Source organism: Rosa chinensis, chromosome 4 (assembly GCF_002994745.2).
Source record: "Rosa chinensis cultivar Old Blush chromosome 4, RchiOBHm-V2, whole genome shotgun sequence".
NCBI classification, from domain to species: domain Eukaryota; kingdom Viridiplantae; phylum Streptophyta; class Magnoliopsida; order Rosales; family Rosaceae; genus Rosa; species Rosa chinensis.
The window spans coordinates 47,616,568-47,636,257 of NC_037091.1; the positions used below are offsets into that span (position 1 = coordinate 47,616,568).

At 39.5% G+C, this 19,690-nt stretch overlaps 1 protein-coding gene across 1 annotated transcript; it reads right to left on the reverse strand.

The window, feature by feature from the left end:
• Window positions 1-16,027: 16,027 nt before the first annotated feature.
• LOC112199443 (RNA polymerase II C-terminal domain phosphatase-like 4) lies at window positions 16,028-16,702 on the reverse strand. Its single transcript, XM_024340462.1, has one exon. The coding sequence runs from the start codon at window positions 16,700-16,702 to the stop codon at window positions 16,028-16,030; it is 675 nt and encodes a 224-aa protein (XP_024196230.1).
• Window positions 16,703-19,690: the final 2,988 nt, after the last annotated feature.

Genomic DNA, 19,690 nt, shown 5'->3' on the forward strand with positions numbered 1-19,690 from the left:
CCCAAGTATAAAGCTTGTTGGCCATAAATGGGTCTTTGTTAGAAAGCGTAATGAGAAAAATGAGGTTGTTAGATACAAAGCCCGCCTTGTGGCGCAAGGTTTCTCACAACGCCCTGGAATCTACTACGAGGAGACATACTCTCCTGTAATAGACGTTATAACGTTCCGCTATCTTGTCAGTTTGGTAGTTTCCGAAAAACTTGACATGCAGCTTATGGATGTGGTTACAGCATATCTCTATGGGGATCTAGATTCAGAGATATACATGAAGGTTCCATATGGACTTCAATTACCCAAATCAAGTGGCTCTAAACCACGGAGCGCGTTTTCAATAAGATTGAAACGCTCACTATATGGATTGAAACAATCCGGACGGATGTGGTATAACCGTCTAAGTGACTACTTGATTGGGAAGGGATATGAGAACAATGAAATATGTCCATGCATGTTTATAAAAAGGACAAGTTCCGGATTTGCAATTGTAGTAGTTTATGTCGAAGACATGAACCTAATTGGAACTCTAGATGAGTTAAAGGAAACTGCTAAATACTTGAAATCCGAATTTGAGATGAAAGATCTTGGGAAACCACGGTTTTGTCTCAGACTAGAAATCGAGCACCGTAGTGATGGGATTATGATCCATCAGTCAGCATATACCGAAAAATTATTAAGGCGCTTTAATGAAGATAAAGCAAAGCCTGTGAGTACTCCCATGATCGGTAGTAGTCTTGAGCCTGAAAAAGATCTGTTTCGTCCAAGGGATGAGGACGAAGACTTGTTAGAGGCTGAAGTGCCCTATCTAAATGCAATAGGCGTATTATTGTACTTAACTTAATGCACAAGACCGGATATCTCATTCGCTGTGAACTTGTTAGCCCGACACAGTTCTGCGCCAACACGCCGCCATTAGATTGGTGTAAAGATAATCTTTCGATACTTGAGAGGTACGATTGATATGGGTTTGTTTTATTCCTACAGAGAGAAGAGAAATAACGGAAGTGTGGGATCAGACTCCACAAGGAAAAACGCCACCTTCCGTGCTCCTCCTCCCCTCCATCAAAATGACAACGATGTCTTGATGGGTTTTGCTGATGCAGGGTATTTCTCTGACCCTCACAAAGGTCTCTCCCAAACGGGTTATGTCTTTACCATGGGAAGCACTGCGATATCTTAGAGGTCTAAAAAGCAGACCTTTGTTGCTACTTCCTTAAATCATGCAGAGATTATTGATCTACATGAAGCCGTGCGAGAATGCATATGGCTAAGGTCTGTAGTTAGACATGTTCGAGGAACTTGTAGTTTGAAGTCTACCACATATGAACCTACATGCATTTATGAAGATAATCCCGCTTGTATTGAGCAAATGAAGTTAGGTTTCATCAAGGGCGACAACACCAAGCATATATCGCCTAAGTTCTTTTACAATCAGCAACAACAAGCACTTCTAAATATTGAAGTGAATCAGATCCGATCAGAGGATAATGTAGCAGACTTATTTACTAAGTCGTTACCTAAATCCACCTTCGAGAAACATGTGAAAAGCATCGAATTAAGAAAGTTATCCGAACTCCCATGATTGTAGCAATCAGAGGGAGATACTGACATCAGGGGGAGGTATGATGTCTACATGTTCGATCTCAAAGAGTGAAGGACGTGTTGTGCTCTTTTTTTCCTTCGACCAGGTTATTTTTGTCCCATAGGGTTTTTGTTACCTGGCAAGGTTTTTAACGAGGCAACAATCAAAGCTTCATCACCAAGTTTGAGCAGCACAAAGGGGAGTGTTGAAGGATGTCGACATAATGTGTGCCTCTACAAACTAGGGTTTAGAGTTGTAATAGGAAAGTGTTCTAGGTATTCAATTGTATTCGGATTCTATTACCTATTGTGTACCTTGTAACTCCCTATATAAAGGGCTCCTATTATCAATAATAAACATAATTACAATTCTCCTACAACAAACCTAAACTAAACCCTGATATCCAGGACTTTATTAACAGAACAACAACTAACACGATATTAAATGTGATAGGTCTATTTGACTTAGTTACCAAGAAACCTACAGCTCCAACATCCTCCCTTAAACTGACCTGCAAACTACAGTCAGTTTACCACTGGTGCCACGTGAACTCTAAGCAAATCCCTCAATCTCAAGAACACCTCCAGCTTCAAGGGCTTAGTCATAATGTCAGCAATTGATCTTTCGAACCACAATGGACTAACTCAACAATTCCATCTTTTGTTAAATCATGAAGAAAGTCAAATCTGATATCAATGTGTTTACTTCTACCATACAAAACAGGATTCTTCAAAAGTTTAATAGCTGAGCTGTTGTCACAAAAAATCATAGTGCACTTACTTTGTTCATGACCAAGTTTTTTGAGAACCCTACGCATCCACACCCCTTGACATGCACAGGAGGCAGCAGCATTGAACTCTTCCTCAGTGGCGGAGAGTGTGAGCACCGGCTGTTTCTTCGAGGACCAAGCCATAGCACCTGAGCTTAATAAGAACGCAAACCTCAACGTACTCTTTCGGTCCTCAATGTCACCTGCGTAGTCGCTATCCAAATAGGCCAGCAAATTCTCTTCTCCTCCTCTCTTGTAAAGAATCCTTAATCCAACAATGCCCTTTAAATATCAAAGGATTCTTTTCACTGCTTGTTGATGCAATACAGTTGGTCTCTCCATGAACTGGCTAATCAAGCTCACCACATACGCAAAGTCTGGTCTGGTGGCAGTCAAATACATGAGACTGCCCACCATTTGCTTGTAAGCAGTAGCATCAACACTAGTACCATCTTCATCCTTCACAAGTTTGAACCCCGGCACAATGGGATTCATCACAGGATTGCAACGCTCTATGCCAAATCTCTCCCACACTTCATTAGCATATTTCTTCTGACTTATGAAAATTCCCTCAGCGCTTTGCACCACTTCCACACCAAGAAAATATTTCATTTTCCCAAGATCAGACATATCGAACTCCTGCTTCATAGAGGCCTTGAATCTCTCAAACATTGCTTCATTGTTCCCTGTGAAGATGAGATCGTCCACGTACAAAATGACCACAAGAAGTCCTCCTCCTTCTTCTGTTTTTGTAAACAAAGTGTGCTCACAGAGACATCTTTCAAACTCCTCCTTGACAAAATAGGACTCAATCTTGCTGTACCAAGCTCGAGGAGCTTGTTTGTGCCTGTATAGGAGTTGATGCAATAACTCGAGCTTGTAATGCACCATAACTTCGAGGGCATTAGTTTAGCCAAGTTTTTTTTGGTGGTGCTATAGCTGAGTTAGCTAGTGAGCATGAGATTGGAATGATGGTCATCCTATGTGACCTTAAGATTTGCATTAGTGCACATCATGTCACCTTAGGAACAAAATGGCAACGTATAGGAGGTTGGAAGCATACACCAGCAAGTAAAGGCATAACCATATATTTTATTTCTGTCTTGGATCGATTGAAATCTTTATCCTTAATACTTATGGAGTTGGAGCAACTCAAACTAATATTTGTTTTCTTATCTCCCAAAATGCAGCCTCAGAAAAGAGAGCTCGTTCTCTTCTTAAGGCAATTTGAGAATGTTTGAAATTCTAACTAATACGAAGATCGAGTTTGCTTGATATATGTGATATTTTATCGAGAGGATGGCAAACCCATCTCCTTGGAAAGGTTGTAAGAATTATTCCCTTGGAAAAGATATAAGAATTGTTGTCCAGATATATTACTCTCTCTCGCACATCCATATAAGAATTGTTGCTTGGAAAATATATAAGATTTTTTTTTCCCTTTCTAATCCTTCCACATTCTATCATGTTGACCACACTCATGTTAGAATCATTTTAAACCGCTCAATTGTTGGTCTAATCCAATATTTCTTATATATCCCCCGAGGAAATTTGACTAATTTGAAATTTGAATGGCCTAAAATGTAGGTTACACTTGTTACAAAGGACAAACTAAGTGACACTTGGTTACGCTTTAAATGATAGTAGTGATGACCTAAGTTCGGAGGGTCATATTTTAGATGAAGTTAGACAGTTACTTAAGTCTTTTGTTAGTTGTAGTTGGCGGTTTGTAAGGCGAGAGTGTAACAGGGTTGCACATCGCCTTGCAAAAGAAGCCTTGAAGTTGAGTAAACCTTTATTATGTTTGGAGTCGGGGTCTAGTTGGCTTCACCAATGTGTCAGTATGGACTTTGAGTGTGAAGTCTAATGTGGGCAAAGTTTTCTTCTGAAAGCTTTTGCTCCCACTCTCATTGTAATCTTCGTTCATTAATGAAGTTCTTCTTTTGATCAAAAAAAAAAAGGACAAACTAAACCCTATGATTCTCCTTTTTCGATCTCTTTCTCTTTCGATGGACATGTTGTGAGCAAATTGACGATTCATGAGTCGTATTCTTACCGATCAGAGCTAAGTTGATATTTCTAACTACACCAAATCTCACACCTTAAATTACATTCTCAGGACGAAAGTGATCGAATGGTTTTGGTAATTTTTTTTTTTCTTTTCTATTTTGTCATGGAAATCTACATGATAAACATTTAATTCAGTTGCAGTGAACGGGTGAACTACTTTTTCTTTGCTTGTGACTGTGTTTTTCTAAAGTGAACGGATTTAAGGAAATACCAATCCTCAAGATCAATTTAGTTGTGTTTTGGAATTTTTAGTACTGATATGCAAGAATTAGGGACTTCCACCATTTATGTAATTGATAATTTTTTTCCTTCTCTCTTAATTACTTATGTGTCAGAAAGGAGGAAAAACAGCCAATTCTGCTTCGAAAAAGAAGAGGGATGAGTTGGACAAAATAAGCAACTTACCCAGTGGTGTTACACAACAAATCTTGTCATTTTTGCCCATCAGGGAGGCAGTGAGGACAAGTATTTTATCAAGTAACTGGAGGCACAAATGGGCTATGGTTTGGCATCTTGTGTTCGATGATCAGTGTGTTTCGGATATGATGAGAGGTGGTATAAAGAGGACGAAAACATTTGAGAATATTGTTGATCATGTTCTCTTACTTCATTCTGGTTCCATAGACACTTTCAAGCTTTCCAGTTGAATTTATCTTATTGAAAGCAATAGTATAGATAGATGGGTTCTTCATCTATTAAGAAACTCTAATTCTATCAAAGAGTTCGTACTGAAACAAGAAGATGTTTGTTTCTCTATCCAGATTTGACTCACTTTTAGAGCTATACAATTGTTTGCTAAAACCCCCTGTGACGTTCAACGGCTTCCCGAGACTGAAGAGCCTCGAAACTCAAAATGTTACTGTGGCGCAAGGTGTGTTGGAAAAGGTGATCATTTGCTGTCCTCTACTTGAGAGATTGACTCTATGTGACTTAAGGAGTATCACCCATCTCAAAATTGACGCACCAAATCGTCAATTCCTTAATGTTGGAGGTGGTTTTCAGAGTTTTAAACTTAAGAATACCCCAAATCTTGTAGGTATGGAAGTAACAGGCTTCCATGGTGTGAAGGCCGAAGTAGACTTCCTCAGAGTTCAGCTATTAAGCTCCCCTCTTCAAGAACTAGAAATTTCAGTAAGTTGTATTCTATTGAAGCATGCTCTGTGTCCTTATATATATAGATAGAACTAAAATTAAATTTCACCTAACTCAATCTACTCTTCATAAAAATTGTAGTTTGGACTTTGGACAGGAGAAGAACATGATGAGGTTAGATAACAACCGGAACTGCACATCCACACAACTGCGAGTTTTGAAAATAACTGGCTTTTGTGGTAGTGCCAAAATGAAATAAATTCATCCAATTTCTGCTCTCAAGTTCACCTGTCCTTGAGAGGATGACTCTTCAACCAGTAGAAAAGAATACTTCAATTCAGGGTTAATTCGATGATTCTATTCATCCCACAATGAGGGTATATATACAAGTACAAAGGAGTAGTCTAACTCTAATAGGAAACAATCTTTCCATAATTACAGGGTATCCTAATTAAATAAAATCCTAATTACATACAGATTTACAGCGATTCTACACTCCCCCTCAAGTTGGTGCATAGATGTCTATCATGCCCAACTTGCCAACTGAGCTGTCAAATACCTTTCTGCACACTCCTTTAGTAAGAACATAAGCTAATTGCTCCTCTGAGTTTACAAATGGAAAGCGAATAACCTTTCTGTCAAGATTTTCTTTAATAAAATGACGGCCAACCTCCACATGCTTTGTTCTATCATGCTGAACTGGATTATGTACAATCTCAATGGCAGCTGTATTATAGCAATGCTAATACATAGGCTTTTTAAGCTTGTAACCCAGGTCTTTCAAGACATTACGAATCCACAACATTTCACAGACTTCGTGTGCTATACCTCGGAACTCAGCTTCTGCACTTGATCTGGCAACAACTTTGTGCTTTTTGCTACGCCAAGTGGCAAGGTTCCCTCCAACAAAAGTGAAGTACCCAGATGTAGAACGTCTGTCAGTTTTATCACCAGCCTAATCTGCATCTGTGTACCCAACAACTTCCAATTCATCTTTTTTCTAAAACAGAAAATGCAACTGCCGAACGAAGTGTTGCTGACTTCCAGAATGGTTATCGATGTTATGATCCCCTTACTGGAACTATACATGTCTCTCTTGATGTTGCTTTTCGTGAATCCGAGCCTTATTACTCAGGGGGAGTTTCTCAGTCTATTATTGATTTTGATGTCTTTGAAGACTTGGAAAATTTGGAGGATAGATTTCAGGGTAGAAATTTGGAAACAAAAAAGTTTTTTTTTTGTTTCTTTTGTCCAAAAAAAAAAGCTAGGGTATGGTGGTTTGAAATTCAGGATGGTTTGATTTCAACAGTGGTGGTACGCAGCGGTTTGTGGTGTTCTTCGGGATTCAGGATTCAGGATTCAAAGGATGCAGTGCAAGTTCAAAGGATTGAACCTGCTCTGATACCAAGTAGAAAAGAATACTTCAATTCAGGGTTAATTCGATGATTCTATTCATCCCACAATGAGGGTATATATACAAGTACAAAGGAGTAGTTTAACTCTATTAGGAAACAATCTTTCCATAATTACAGGATATCCTAATTAAATAAAATCATAATTACATACATATTTACAGTGATTCTACACAACCTACTTCCACCATTGTTTCTTTGGAACTACCAAATATATTGGAAGGTTTTAGGCATGTTAAGAAAAATTCCATGGACCCGTTAAAATGACCCTCCAGAGGTAGGTTCCTCCTCTTCTGATGAGGATTGAATGCTACTTGCTAGGAGAGGGAAAGTTTAGGGTTTTGATGGGCTTTTGCGGGTGGCATGGTTCCAAATGAAGGTAGTTTTTGAGAAAATATCCTACAAGCTCATAGTGTTCATTGTTCTGTAATGTAACAATATGCGGTGATATGTCAAATTAGTAATGTTTCATTTCACATTTATTACTTTTTTGGGTCTGAATGTTTCATGGCAAAGTTGATGAGGCTCTATACTTGTTCTAGCTACCCTCAAGTATTGTTATCAGATTCGTTTAAATAGGAGAAACAGATTTCTTCTTATTCCTCATTGTCTTACTAACCTCCCACTGCTGGTTCACGCCTCATCCTCGATATCTGTCTTTTATTTGATATACAAGTTCTTCTCAGCTCATGTATATGATAACCCGAACTCTGATAACTCAATACTTGTCTGGTGTGTACAATACAAGGATCATCCAATCAGAATCAATAACTATATAGTGCCTGAAATTAGGTTGATGCATAAATTTGAAGTACGTACTAGAGCTTTTTCTTGGGCTGCTATCAACAGCGCAGGCTGAGATGCCCGTAGCTAGCTATTTAGTAATAATAGACATTGATATGTACCAACTAGTTAGTTAGTCTAGCTGTTAGTATTGTTGGGTGTGTGGATCCGATTCCACATAGGATAAGGATTTGTTAATCCTTGATCAAAGAGGAGTTTTGATTGTTTCCTACCTGCTTACATAATCCTACTTGGTAATGGTTTCTATGTCTATTGGGAATAGGTTTCCAATGTCTTATAGGGTCTAGTTAGATATCTATAAATAAGGGCATAGGTTGTAGTAGTAGATCAAGTTTTTGAAGCATTAAACAGAAAGAGCAAGTGAGGTCTTGAGAGTTGGTGATAACTTCTTGTGATAGATTCTTGTATTCTTGTTCGTGTATTCTTCTTCTTCTATAGTGAAACCCAAGCAGCCCGGGGAGGTAGGCAAAGTTCTTTGCTGAACCTTTGCCGAACCTCGTTAACAAGTTCGTGTTTGTTTTCTCGATCGTTTATCTATATTGTTTTGCACTTGTCTGCTTCCGCAAGAGGAATTTTAGGTCAAATTCCTAACAAAGTGGTATCAGAGCTTAGGCTCTAGAGTGGAAACAATGAGCATAGAAGACGTTGAGAAGAGGGTCGATAAGTTCGACGGTAATGACTTTAGCCTATGGAGGTCACAAATTGAGGACTACTTGAATATGAAGAAACTTGCTAAGACTTTAGAGGGCAAGCTCCCAAAAGATATGAAGGAGGAAGAATTTGTCGAGATGGATAGGATGGCCTTGGAGCCGTTCGACTATCGCTTTCGAATGATGTACGGCGATTTGTTATCAAGGAGACTACGTTGAAGGGGCTGATGGATAGTTTGTCCAACATGTATGAGAAGCCAAATGTCGTTCAACAATTGTACTTGATGAGGCGGCTGTTCACTTTGAAGATGGGTAAGGGTATATCTATTCGCCAGCAAGTTGGGATAGTTGGTGATATTATCGAGCAACTAGCTTCGGTGGATGTTCGACGAACACATCAAAGCTTTGGTGTTATTGACTTCCATGCCTTCGGGTTGGGATGTGACTGTGAACTCAATTTGTAGTGGAGCTGGGACTACGAAGAAGCTGAAGTTTAATGATGTGCGTGACATTCTTCTGAATGAAGAGACGCGAAGACAAAATAACCTTGAAGATCCTTCAAGTTCTGCGCTCTCTATAGAAAATAGAGGTAGAACGTTCAACAAGAACTCAAACAACAATCGTGGAAGGTCCAAGTCTAGGGCACCTGGAAAAGGCCGAAGCGTGTCCAAGTTAGGAATGTGGTCCGATGGGTGTTGGCATTGTGGGAAATCTAGACATGTCAAGAGGGACTATAACCAGTGGAAGGAGACAATGAAGATGGCAAACACAACTGAGTGTGATTCGGATGCACTTGTACTAAGCGTTACTGAAGCACCATTGGAGTCATGGATCATAGACTCTGGAGCGTCATTTCACTCAACTTCACAACAAGAGCTCATGGTGAATTACCGACGTGGTAATTTTGGCAAAGTGTTTCTTGTTGATGGTGGAGCCTTGGAGATTGTGGGAAGGGGTGATGTGAAGATTTTGCTGACAAATGGTGGAACATGGACCTTGACCAATGTTAGACACATACCACGGTTGAAGAGGAATTTGATCTTAGTGGGTCAGTTGGATGATGAAAGATGTCGCACTACCTTTGAGAAAGGTACGTGGAAGGTGTGTAAAGGAGCTATGGTGTTAGCTCGTGGAATCAAGACAGGAACACTTTATACGACCTTGAATATTGTTGCTATTGTTGAGAACAATGAAGGCACTAAAATCGTTGAGAAAAATGAAGATGCATACTTATGGCATCGTAGACTTGGGCACATTAGTGAGAAAGGTATGGGTGTACTTCAGTCGAAGGGTAAACTACATGGTGTGGACTCAGTAAAGATTGGGCTTTGTGAAGACTGCATATTTGGGAAGCAAAAGGTTGTTAGTTTCTCAAAGGGTGGCAAGGCACCAAAAGATACAAAACTAGAGTTGGTTCATACTGACGTGTGGGGACTTGCACCGGAGCTTTCGTTAGGTGGCTCAAAGTACTATGTGACTTATATTGATGACTCCACAAGGAAAGTATGGGTTTATTTCTTGAAAAATAAATGAGAAGTATTTGATACTTTCAAGAAGTGGAAGGCGATCGTAGAGAATGAGACCGGGTCGAAGATCAAATGTCTGAGGTCAGATAATGGAGGTGAATACTGTGGTAATGATTTCAAAGAGTATTGTGCAGAGAATGGGATTAGGATGGAGAAGACAATTCCCGGAACTCCACAGCAGAATGGAGTGGCTGAACGCATGAATAGGACTCTGAATGAGCGCACAAGGAGTATGAGGATACACGCAGGATTGCCAGACATGTTTTAGGCTGATGCGGTTAATACTGCTGCTTATTTAATTAACCGTGGACCATCAGTACCATTGAATCATCTCCTACTTGAGGAAAAATGGAGTGGAAAAGAGATAGGCCTATCGCATTTAAGAGTGTTTGGTTGCGTGGCATATGTTCACATTGAGTCCGGTGCGAGAAGCAAGTTGGATCCCAAGTCTCAAAAGTGCATATTCATAGGCTATGGCGGTGACGAGCTTGGCTATAGGTTTTGGGATATGCAGAATAAGAAAGTTGTAAGGAGTAGGAATGTCATCTTTAATGAAGAGGTGATGTACAAGAATAGGCAAGCAGCAGAGCCTAAAAGTCCTGTAAGAAAAGATCGGCAGTTTGCAAGGTTGGAAAAATTGTCCAATGAAGATGTGTCTAAGGGAAATCATGGGGAGGAACGACAACAACAAGAAGCTCCTGAGGTCACACAACCTGAAGAACAAGTTCCTAGTGATGAGCCAGTGACACCTCCTTTTGTGCCAAGAGTATCGTCAAGAAGTACTAAAGCAATACCAGCTGATAGATACTCGCCTTATGCTAACTATTTGCTGTTAACTGATTGTGGTGAACCCGTGAGTTATGATGAGGCAATGCAACATAAACATTCTACTAAGTGGAAGGGTGCCATGCAAGATGAGATGGACTTTCTCATGTCCAACGATACTTGGGAGTTAGCTAAGTTACCAACAGGTAAGAAAGCATTGCATAACAAGTGGATTTACAAAATTAAGCAAGAAGTTGATCGGAGCAAACTTTACAAGGCAAGGTTGGTTGTGAAAGGTTTTCAGCAAAGGGAGGGAATTGATTTTGATGAGATATTTTCGCCGGTTGTGAAACATACCACAATCCGGGTGGTGCTTGGTTTAGTGGAAGCTGAAGGTCTGTATTTGGAGCAGCTAGACGTCAAGACTGCTTTTCTTCATGGTGATTTGAAGGAGGTCATATACATGAAGCAACCACAAGGTTTTATAGCACCTAGTAAGGAGGACTTGGTATGCAAACTGCAAAAGAGCCTTTATGGCTTGAAACAAGCCCCAAGACAGTGGTATAAGAAGTTTGATGCTTTCATTTGTGGGAGTGGCTATACAAGATGTCAATTCGATCACTGTTGTTACTTCAAGAGGTTTGACAAATCTTATATCATTTTTTTACTGTATATGGATGATATGTTGATAGCTGGGGAAGACTTCAATGAGATTGAGAAGTTGAAGAGAGAGAGATGTCAAACCAGTTCGCGATGAAGGATTTGGGTGAGGCGAAGAAAATCTTAGGTATAAAGATTATCCGTGATAAAGTGGCTGGTACTCTGAAGCTTTCACAAGCGGAGTATGTTGAGAAGGTGCTTAAGTGATTCAATATGGATGAATCGAAGGCTGTAGGAACACAGTTGGCGGCTCACTTTAAATTGTTTAAGGAACAATCACCCAAGAGCGAAAAAGAGAAAGAATATATGAAGAATGTACCTTATGCATCGGCAGTTGGATGCTTAATGTATGCTATGGTGTGTACTAGACCCAATATTGCTCATGCAGTTGGAGTTGTGAGTAGGTACACGAGTAATCCAGGAAAGCAACATTGGGAGGCTGTGAAGTGGATCATGAGGTATTTTCGGGGTACTACTGATATGTCTCTTTGTTTCAAGAGAGGTAGTGCTGAACTACAAGGATATGTTGATGCAGACTTGGCAGGAGATCATGATACTTGTCGGAGTACTACTGGTTATGTGTATACTGTGGGTGGTGCTGCCGTATCTTGGGTCTCAAATTTGCAAGGGCAAGTGGCCCTGTCTACAACGGAGTCCGAGTATGTAGCAGTCTCAGAGGCTGGTAAGGAGATGGTGTGGCTAAAGGGTCTGTTGGAGGAATTGGGTAAAAAGCAAGAGAATTGTGCATTGCACAGTGATAGTCAAAGTGCAATTCACTTGGCAAAGAACCCTGCATTTCATTCAAGGACTAAACACATTCGTATGAAGTATCTCTACATACGAGAACTCGTGGAGACTGAATTGCTGCAATTGTTGAAGATTCAAGGAAGTGAGAATCCTGCTGATATGTTGACTAAGTATGTGTCAATAAGTATACTGAAGTTGTGCTTGGCTTCAGTTGGTCTCCAAGTTTGAAGAGTTGGCTGTGATAATGGGTTTTGTGTTGGCTATGATTGAAGAGTATTGAGGAATTTTAGCTACTAGCGCAATCGGCTCCAAGTGGAAGATTGTTGGGTGTGTGGATCCGATTCCACATAGGATAAGGATTTGTTAATCCTTGATCAAAGAGGAGTTTTGATTGTTTCCTACCTGCTTACATAATCCTACTTGGTAATGGTTTCTATGTCTATTGGGAATAAGTTTCCAATGTCTTATAGGGTCTAGTTACATATCTATAAATAAGGGTATAGGTTGTAGTAGTAGATCAAGTCTTTGAAGCATTAAACAGAGAGAGCAAGTGAGGTCTTGAGAGTTGGTGATAACTTCTTGTGAGAGATTCTTGTATTCTTGTTCGTGTATTCTTCTTCTTCTATGGTGAAACCCAAGCAGCCCGGGGACATAGGCAAAGTTCTTTGCTAAACCTTTGCCGAACCTCGTTAACAAGTTCGTGTTTGTTTTCTCGATTGTTTATCTATATTGTTTTGCACTTGTCAGCTTCCGCAAGAGGAATTTAGGTCAAATTCCTAACAAGTATCTCATTCATGATTGTGTATAAAGGTCCCAAGACAACCCCGCCTTTTCCAAAAGTACAAGAGTAGAAGACATTGAGCTTAAATTAAGATAGAGTGGTAATCTTTCCATATCTGCTGTACATATTCTTGAGAAGCCTCAACAATGTTCATAATCGATTTCAAATCAAAATCTATAAAATTGTTCAATTGGTGTACTCTTAAGTCCAAATTTGAACAAGATTATAATTAGAAGAAAGTTGCAAGTGGTCTGAACATAGTAATAGGTTCCAGCTCCCAAGGAGGATAGGGAGGTTCTACTTCTAAATTTGTGATGAGATATGATATTTGCTCTCCCAAAATCTGTGAAAATTACCGACCCTCTCACCAATATTAGCAGAATATGCATTAATCATTTTGAAGGCTACAGTTGGATTGAATATTGTCTTGTATAGGCAGTCGGAATTGGTAAAAGATCTCATGGGTATTGCCAACGGAAATTGGTAGAGTACTCAGTCATTGTGCCCTGAGACACTTTGTTGTTGAGGTAGCACTCTCCCTATTCAAAAATAGAGCAGAGAGTATTAAGTAGTCTGTGCCGTAATTGACTCAAAAATATATCCATGCATTCTACTCATATAATTGGAGAAATAATTTAGAGACAATTACGGCACAAACTTTAAATTCAACACTCTCGTACTCTATTTTTGAATATGATGTTTTTCCACATTTGATTTTAAGAACAACTCCAGAAATGAGTCAAAAGACAATATATGAGGCATAAAGCTAAAAACCACCCGTTTTGCATTTCATATTGGATTGAAACCTAATGGTTCCAGCAATAGATAGTACCTCGTCATTGATTCGGCAGAAGCCAAGACAGTTTTAGGTGACTTGATGCACAAGAAACCGAATGAAATCAGCAAAGACCATCAATCTCAAGGAATTCTACAAGATCGATTTTCAGATCCCAATCATTTCATGGACTTTAGTTTCATTCTAGAACAATATGTGATCGAATAGATCTAGATGAAGTATAGAGATAATACCGGGTATTGAAAATTGATAACCATGGTCTTCAACAAAAGCTATAATTCCAAGTATCAGTCTACAAAGTGAAAGTACACTGAAGCTAATTCCAAATGTACATGAAAGGAAACATCCCTTTTCCTATCTTTCATGTAATCTGATATTAACCAAATAAGGTTTCTTTCATGGTTTGCCAATGCTCCCAACAACAGTCTCATAAGTTCATTGATGGCATGGGTCTTCTATCTTTGTTTTAGTAATAAATAAAATAAAAGGAGACATTTTTGACCAAATCCAAGCAAAAGAAGTACGTCTTTTCAAATGCATGACTAGATGGAAAATTCAATATATATACCTAAAAATGAATTACCTTAATTAATGACTTCTTCAACACGAAAAAATATAGGTCAAATTGGTCCATGAAGAAATTGGAAAGTCATGATGGTGGAAGATTGGTTAGGATTAGCCGACTAGGCCAGATTGGATTAATTTTTTTTTTTTTTTTTAATCGTATAGCAACTGAAAATAGACAACGCACACGTGTGAGTCTAACTCAGAATGAAATGCAGGGCAGGTTCTGGATCTAAGCAGACTAGGCCTATGCCTATGACCCTCAACCAATGAGCTACAAATTTGTAAATATATAACGAGACACTTTTTTTTGAAGAACTATGAGTCCACAAATAAAAAACTAAAAAATTAAAACACTATTTTTGGACACAGAACAAAGAAACCTAGTGTGTTCTATTTTTCCCAATCCTCATTAAATCATCAATATCTTTTTTTCGTGTGGTCCACTTCAAAAATCACTCTTGCCAAGAAGTAGTCCGATCGAGAGTCATGTTACCGTTATCATTTCGGGCAATCCCTTGTAAATCTGGTCTCTTTAAGCATATCTTCACCGGTTCACCCTAATTGTATTCTCTAATCTCATCCTTTTTCGGCCGGCTCAATTTTACTGTTTTGGTTCTCATAATAGGCATTTTCTTTTCCTTCATTAAATTCTTTGATTGCATGCATGCAGTAGGCCCAGTCAGCGATGGTAGCAGAGAGGAATGTGCAGAGAGAGAATTTTTTTTTTAATTATTATTATTTATTTTATTTTTTTGCAAATTTTGAAGAAAAACGCAGGAAGATGAAATTTATTTAGAAAGAAACAATCTATTTAACTCATCTAACATCTAACAATAATGTCATAATTAAAAGTGATCATGTCAACATAACCAATAACTATTAACCAAGCCACTATTGTAGAACTCTTGTCCCAATATACAAAACCCTAGCCCTTGTGCCGCGGGAGAGGAAAACACCAACAAACCGTTCCCTGTCCGGCGGCGGCCATGGACAGCGCTAGCGTCGCTGCGTCGTCTTTGGGCTGGCTGCCGGACCAGCGCTTCAAATGCCCTAGGCTGATTCGGGGGAGTAGTTGTTTAGCTTGTGGTTTAGGCAGGCTGTGTTGATACAGGTCGGATGGTTTTTGGGCGTTTGTGGTGGTTTCTGTGCAGCGACGGCTGCGAGCTATTGGCGGAGGCGATCTCGAGGCGGATCTGGCGACGGTGTGGCCTATGAGGCTCGGGTCTAGGCGACAGTGTGGCTTGCGAGTCTCCGGTCTTGGCGCTGCACGGCACTGGCTGGGGGCATCGGAGTGGTGCTGGCTTCTGGCGGAGTTCGACGGCACGGATCTTGGCCAAGCAACTCTTGGGGTGAGACTCGTGGCCTGTGCTGCATAGGCAGCTGCAGGAGTGGTGGAGGGGTGGTCTCGGCCTGGGTCAACCATGTCCTACTGGGCCTAGAGTTTGGGCCTCTTCCCTTTGGGCTGCCCTGGTGGGCTCTCTAATTTGGGCTAGGGTTTTTGCCCTAAGCCCTTTCTATGTTTTTTAGATACGTCTATTTTACAATAATTTCCTTGTTTTTAGGAAGCTAAGCACCACTATGGTGCACTCTATGTATCTCTAGCGCCTCTGGAGTAGTACCATAGAAGGGTTTCCGCTACCTCCGCGTATTTGAATGTATAATGAGTAGGACTATATGTACGTACCAATTGTGGGTACTATCACTAGCTTCTTGTTTGTCTATGCCCTTAAATGACAGTGAAATGGTATGTAATGACCTATTCTGGTTTTCAGATGAATATATGTTTCCTTAACTCAAAAAATCAATAACTATTTAATTGAAGATGGAGAACTTATGTTCAGGTTGTTTTTCCCACAAGTAACTCGCAGCTTCAATCCACTGTAGGCAGACCAAAAACTTGTTCTTCAGTGCCAGAAGATCATTCTTCGTTCGAGCATTTATTGCAACCACATGCGTGACTGATGATGCATCCGCTCGTGATGAACAAGTTGCTCCCAACTCCTCTGCCATTTTCCGCAGATTAGTGTTATGAGAGTTAAAAACAATCACACACCCCTTCAACACCCGCTTCCGAAGAATTTTTAACACCTGCCTTACATCAATGTCGATAGGATTGTTGGTCCAGATATCGTGGATTCCCTGAAGACACCGAAGAATGTGTTCAAGATAACCGCTTTCATCGGTCCTTAACTCGGCATGAGATTGACCGGTAACATTATTGAGATGACAAGTGGATTTGAAGAAATAGTACTTTTGCATTACTATCAAATTGTCCTGATTTTTCTTTGTCCATGCGTTTCTTATATCGTCGAGGATCAAGACATTAGAATTTTGACAGCCGCGCACAAGATTTAGACACTTCTTTTGTCCTGGGGAGCTATGATCATCAAGCGATGTTATTTTAGAACTGCAGGTGGAGGTGAAGAAGTACTCTTTTTCAGGGTCAAGCAGCTCAGCCATTTTCAGTGCGTAAGCTCGACTGCCCATTGTGTATATGTGCATCTCAAACATTTGACTGGCTTCCTTTAGAAATGTCCTCACGAATGGCATCAACTTGGTTATTATGATGGAATTCATGAAAACATCACCGTGCAGAGATGGATCATCTGGTTTGGTGATCAAGTATTCTTCTAGGGGCGTCAAATTTTAAAGTGAAGTGGAATGCAGTAGCGTGTGATCAAGATCAAGTACCAAGTGAAGTTTTTTGTTTTGTGTCGCATATGACTTGGAATTTGATTTCAGTGCTCTCTCAAGATACGAAGCAATGGAATTGATCAGGTGACTCATTGTGATGAAAAAGTTTGAACAAGTTTTAATCAACCAAGAACGAGAATTGTAGTAGGGACTTTATATGTACGTAGGAGAACCATGCTTAATCTTCCTTGTACTCCGTGGCACATATATGGACACGGACTTATTATGGAATTTGGGTTAGGCCGGGGTCAGTAACTCCTAGAACAAGAAAGACAAGCCTCGGCTAGGCCTGAATTAATGGCATAACTTAACTAACCTTAATTGGCTACTTTTATTCTTAATTGGCTCATGTTTTCGTAGCAATGTACATTCGATACAATTCTAGCTCAGATGTCTGAAAAGTTGTGATGCCATTAACATATTCATACTTAGATTAGCATTCATCAATCCAGACCAAAAGCAAAACAAAAACAAAGATTAGTTAGCTATTCATCAATGAACCAAATCATTTTTTACTAGAGTTCCAAAACAGAGACTACTACTATCTTCCTGCCAATCAGACCTCTTATTGCAGATTTGCAGCCAACAAGGTAACCGGGTGAAGGAATGAGGAATGAAAGAAAATACTTACATCTAAATCAGTTTGGATCCATGTGTCCAAATTCAAGTCGAAAGAGCTGGAATCTGTGAAGAAGCAGCACCGACTTTATGTATCCATGTACAACAAGGAGAGTTTGAGAACTACAATCAGATATTTGGAAAAGACGAATCTCGAGTTAAAAGAATCTATGAAGAAAGAAAAGTCCAAGACTGAGCCTCTTGAGAGGGAGATACTAGCTCTAAAACAGAAGTACCGAGTTGACATTTCCGGGAATCTTTCCCGGATTGACAATCTTAAGAAGAGAACTACGGATTTGGAAGCTGAGATTCAGACCAGGGAGGCGGGTGCAGTTTTGGCTTTCAAAACCTCTGTCGAGTTCGATAAGATGATGGAGGCGGCTTTCATCAAGGGATTTGAAGAATGCAAAGCAGAAATTAAGGTGCACCTGAAAGGTTTAGATCTTAGTTTTCTGGATTCTGGTGGTCATCAGGGCAATGTTGTTGATTAACTAGTAGTAGTCTAGTACCATATGTACCGGCGGTTTTTACTGTTCTTTGTTCCTTGTCATAAACATTGCCTAACAATACTATCTGGTAGTTTTTGCTACTATTGCTTTTAGTTGGTTGGTGTTTAAGATTTTCAATTACGTAGAAATTAGGGTTTGGATGCTGGTATGTTGATGGTGCGTGTTTGGGGTAATGATCTCATCATCTCAAACCGAATTGTAAAGAGACTAGTCTTAGACGTCTCTTGTTTGTCGGTTTTGTGGCTTTAGCTATGCATGAAGGGTTTATGAAATGAGTTTTTCTATTGAAACCTTCAAATTTACTCACTTGACCTCTATGCTTTTTACTAGGGCTGGCCGTGGTACGGCTGCCGGAGTTTTTGACGTCAGCCGAATACCGACCGAAACTCTTCGGTTTCGCCAAAAGTGTTATCGTAGCCGTGTCGGAGCTTTCGGTTACCGGAGCTTGCGGTAACCGCTTTCAACTGTCGGTTTTGGCCGGTATTTGAAAATTCTGATCGTCGCAATTTAGAGGACTGCAGAGATAAAATCCGGCAAAGGAGATGAGGATTGCAGTATGAGGAGGAAGAAGAAACAGAAAGAAGGAAGAGTACAGAGGTGGAAGAATAGAGAAAAGAAGAAAAATGATGAGAAAATGGAGGAAGAAGAACAAGAATATGAGAAGAACAAAAGTCAGAAATGAAGAGAGAGAGAGAGAGAGAGAGAGAGAGAATGTAGAAAGAAAGAAAACAGAGGAGGAAGAGACTGAGAAAGAACGAAGAAACAGAAATGTCTCGAAGTAGAAGACAAGAAAGAGTTTTTAATTTTCGTGATTTCTGATTCAAGTATATTTGTTCAGTTATGCGCAACTAATAAGAAGCAAGCTTGTGGCCTAGTGGTAAGTGGCTTGAGTTTGTAGCGAGAATGGCAAGGGTTCGATCCTTGGCAGACGCAAGAGGGGAGTATTTTTTGGAATTAAATCCAAAAACATCTATCTCGGCTGGTTCGGTATCATCGAACCTCTGCGATTGGTTTTACCACTACCGAGCCGAAAAAGTTGCTCCGGTACGGCCGACTCTTCAGTTACCGACTTTGTTGGCGCCGACACCGTCGGTTTTTGGTCGGTTTCGGCAGAGATGGTAATTAGAGCCAGCCCTACTTTTTACACCTCCTATCAAATTTTTAAATACTAAATTTACTCATTAAACCTCACTAAAGTTCCTCAAATAACCTCACACATATAATTTACAAACAAACTAAGATCTTTATAATAAAAAACTTAGTCATTTCAATGATTTAATTGCTCTATAAATCTTAATTACATCTCCATTCCTTAATCAGACAACATAAATCTCTTATCCAATAAAAAAAAAATCAAACACAAGGTATTGAGTTTTAAAAATTAATAAAAATAAAATAACATGAACTATTATGTGATTTTTTTATTTTTTTTTCTTTTTTAGCTGTGCAAAAAAAAAACAGATTAAACATTTTTACTTAATGTTTCTTTATTTTCTATACCTCATGATTAATTATTTAAATATTTATTTATTTATTTTTATTTGCTAGCTCTATTTTTTTTTTCTTCTTTTTGCAGATATAATGGATAGATTTAGATTTAGGTCATAATACAATTTATTTTGTTCTCCCTGACCAATATGCGTTCAATATGCAT

Bases quoted from the DNA above. Each gene is read 5' to 3' on its own strand.
- LOC112199443 (XM_024340462.1), bottom strand. From the start codon at position 16,702: ATGGGCAGTCGAGCTTACGCACTGAAAATGGCTGAGCTGCTTGACCCT.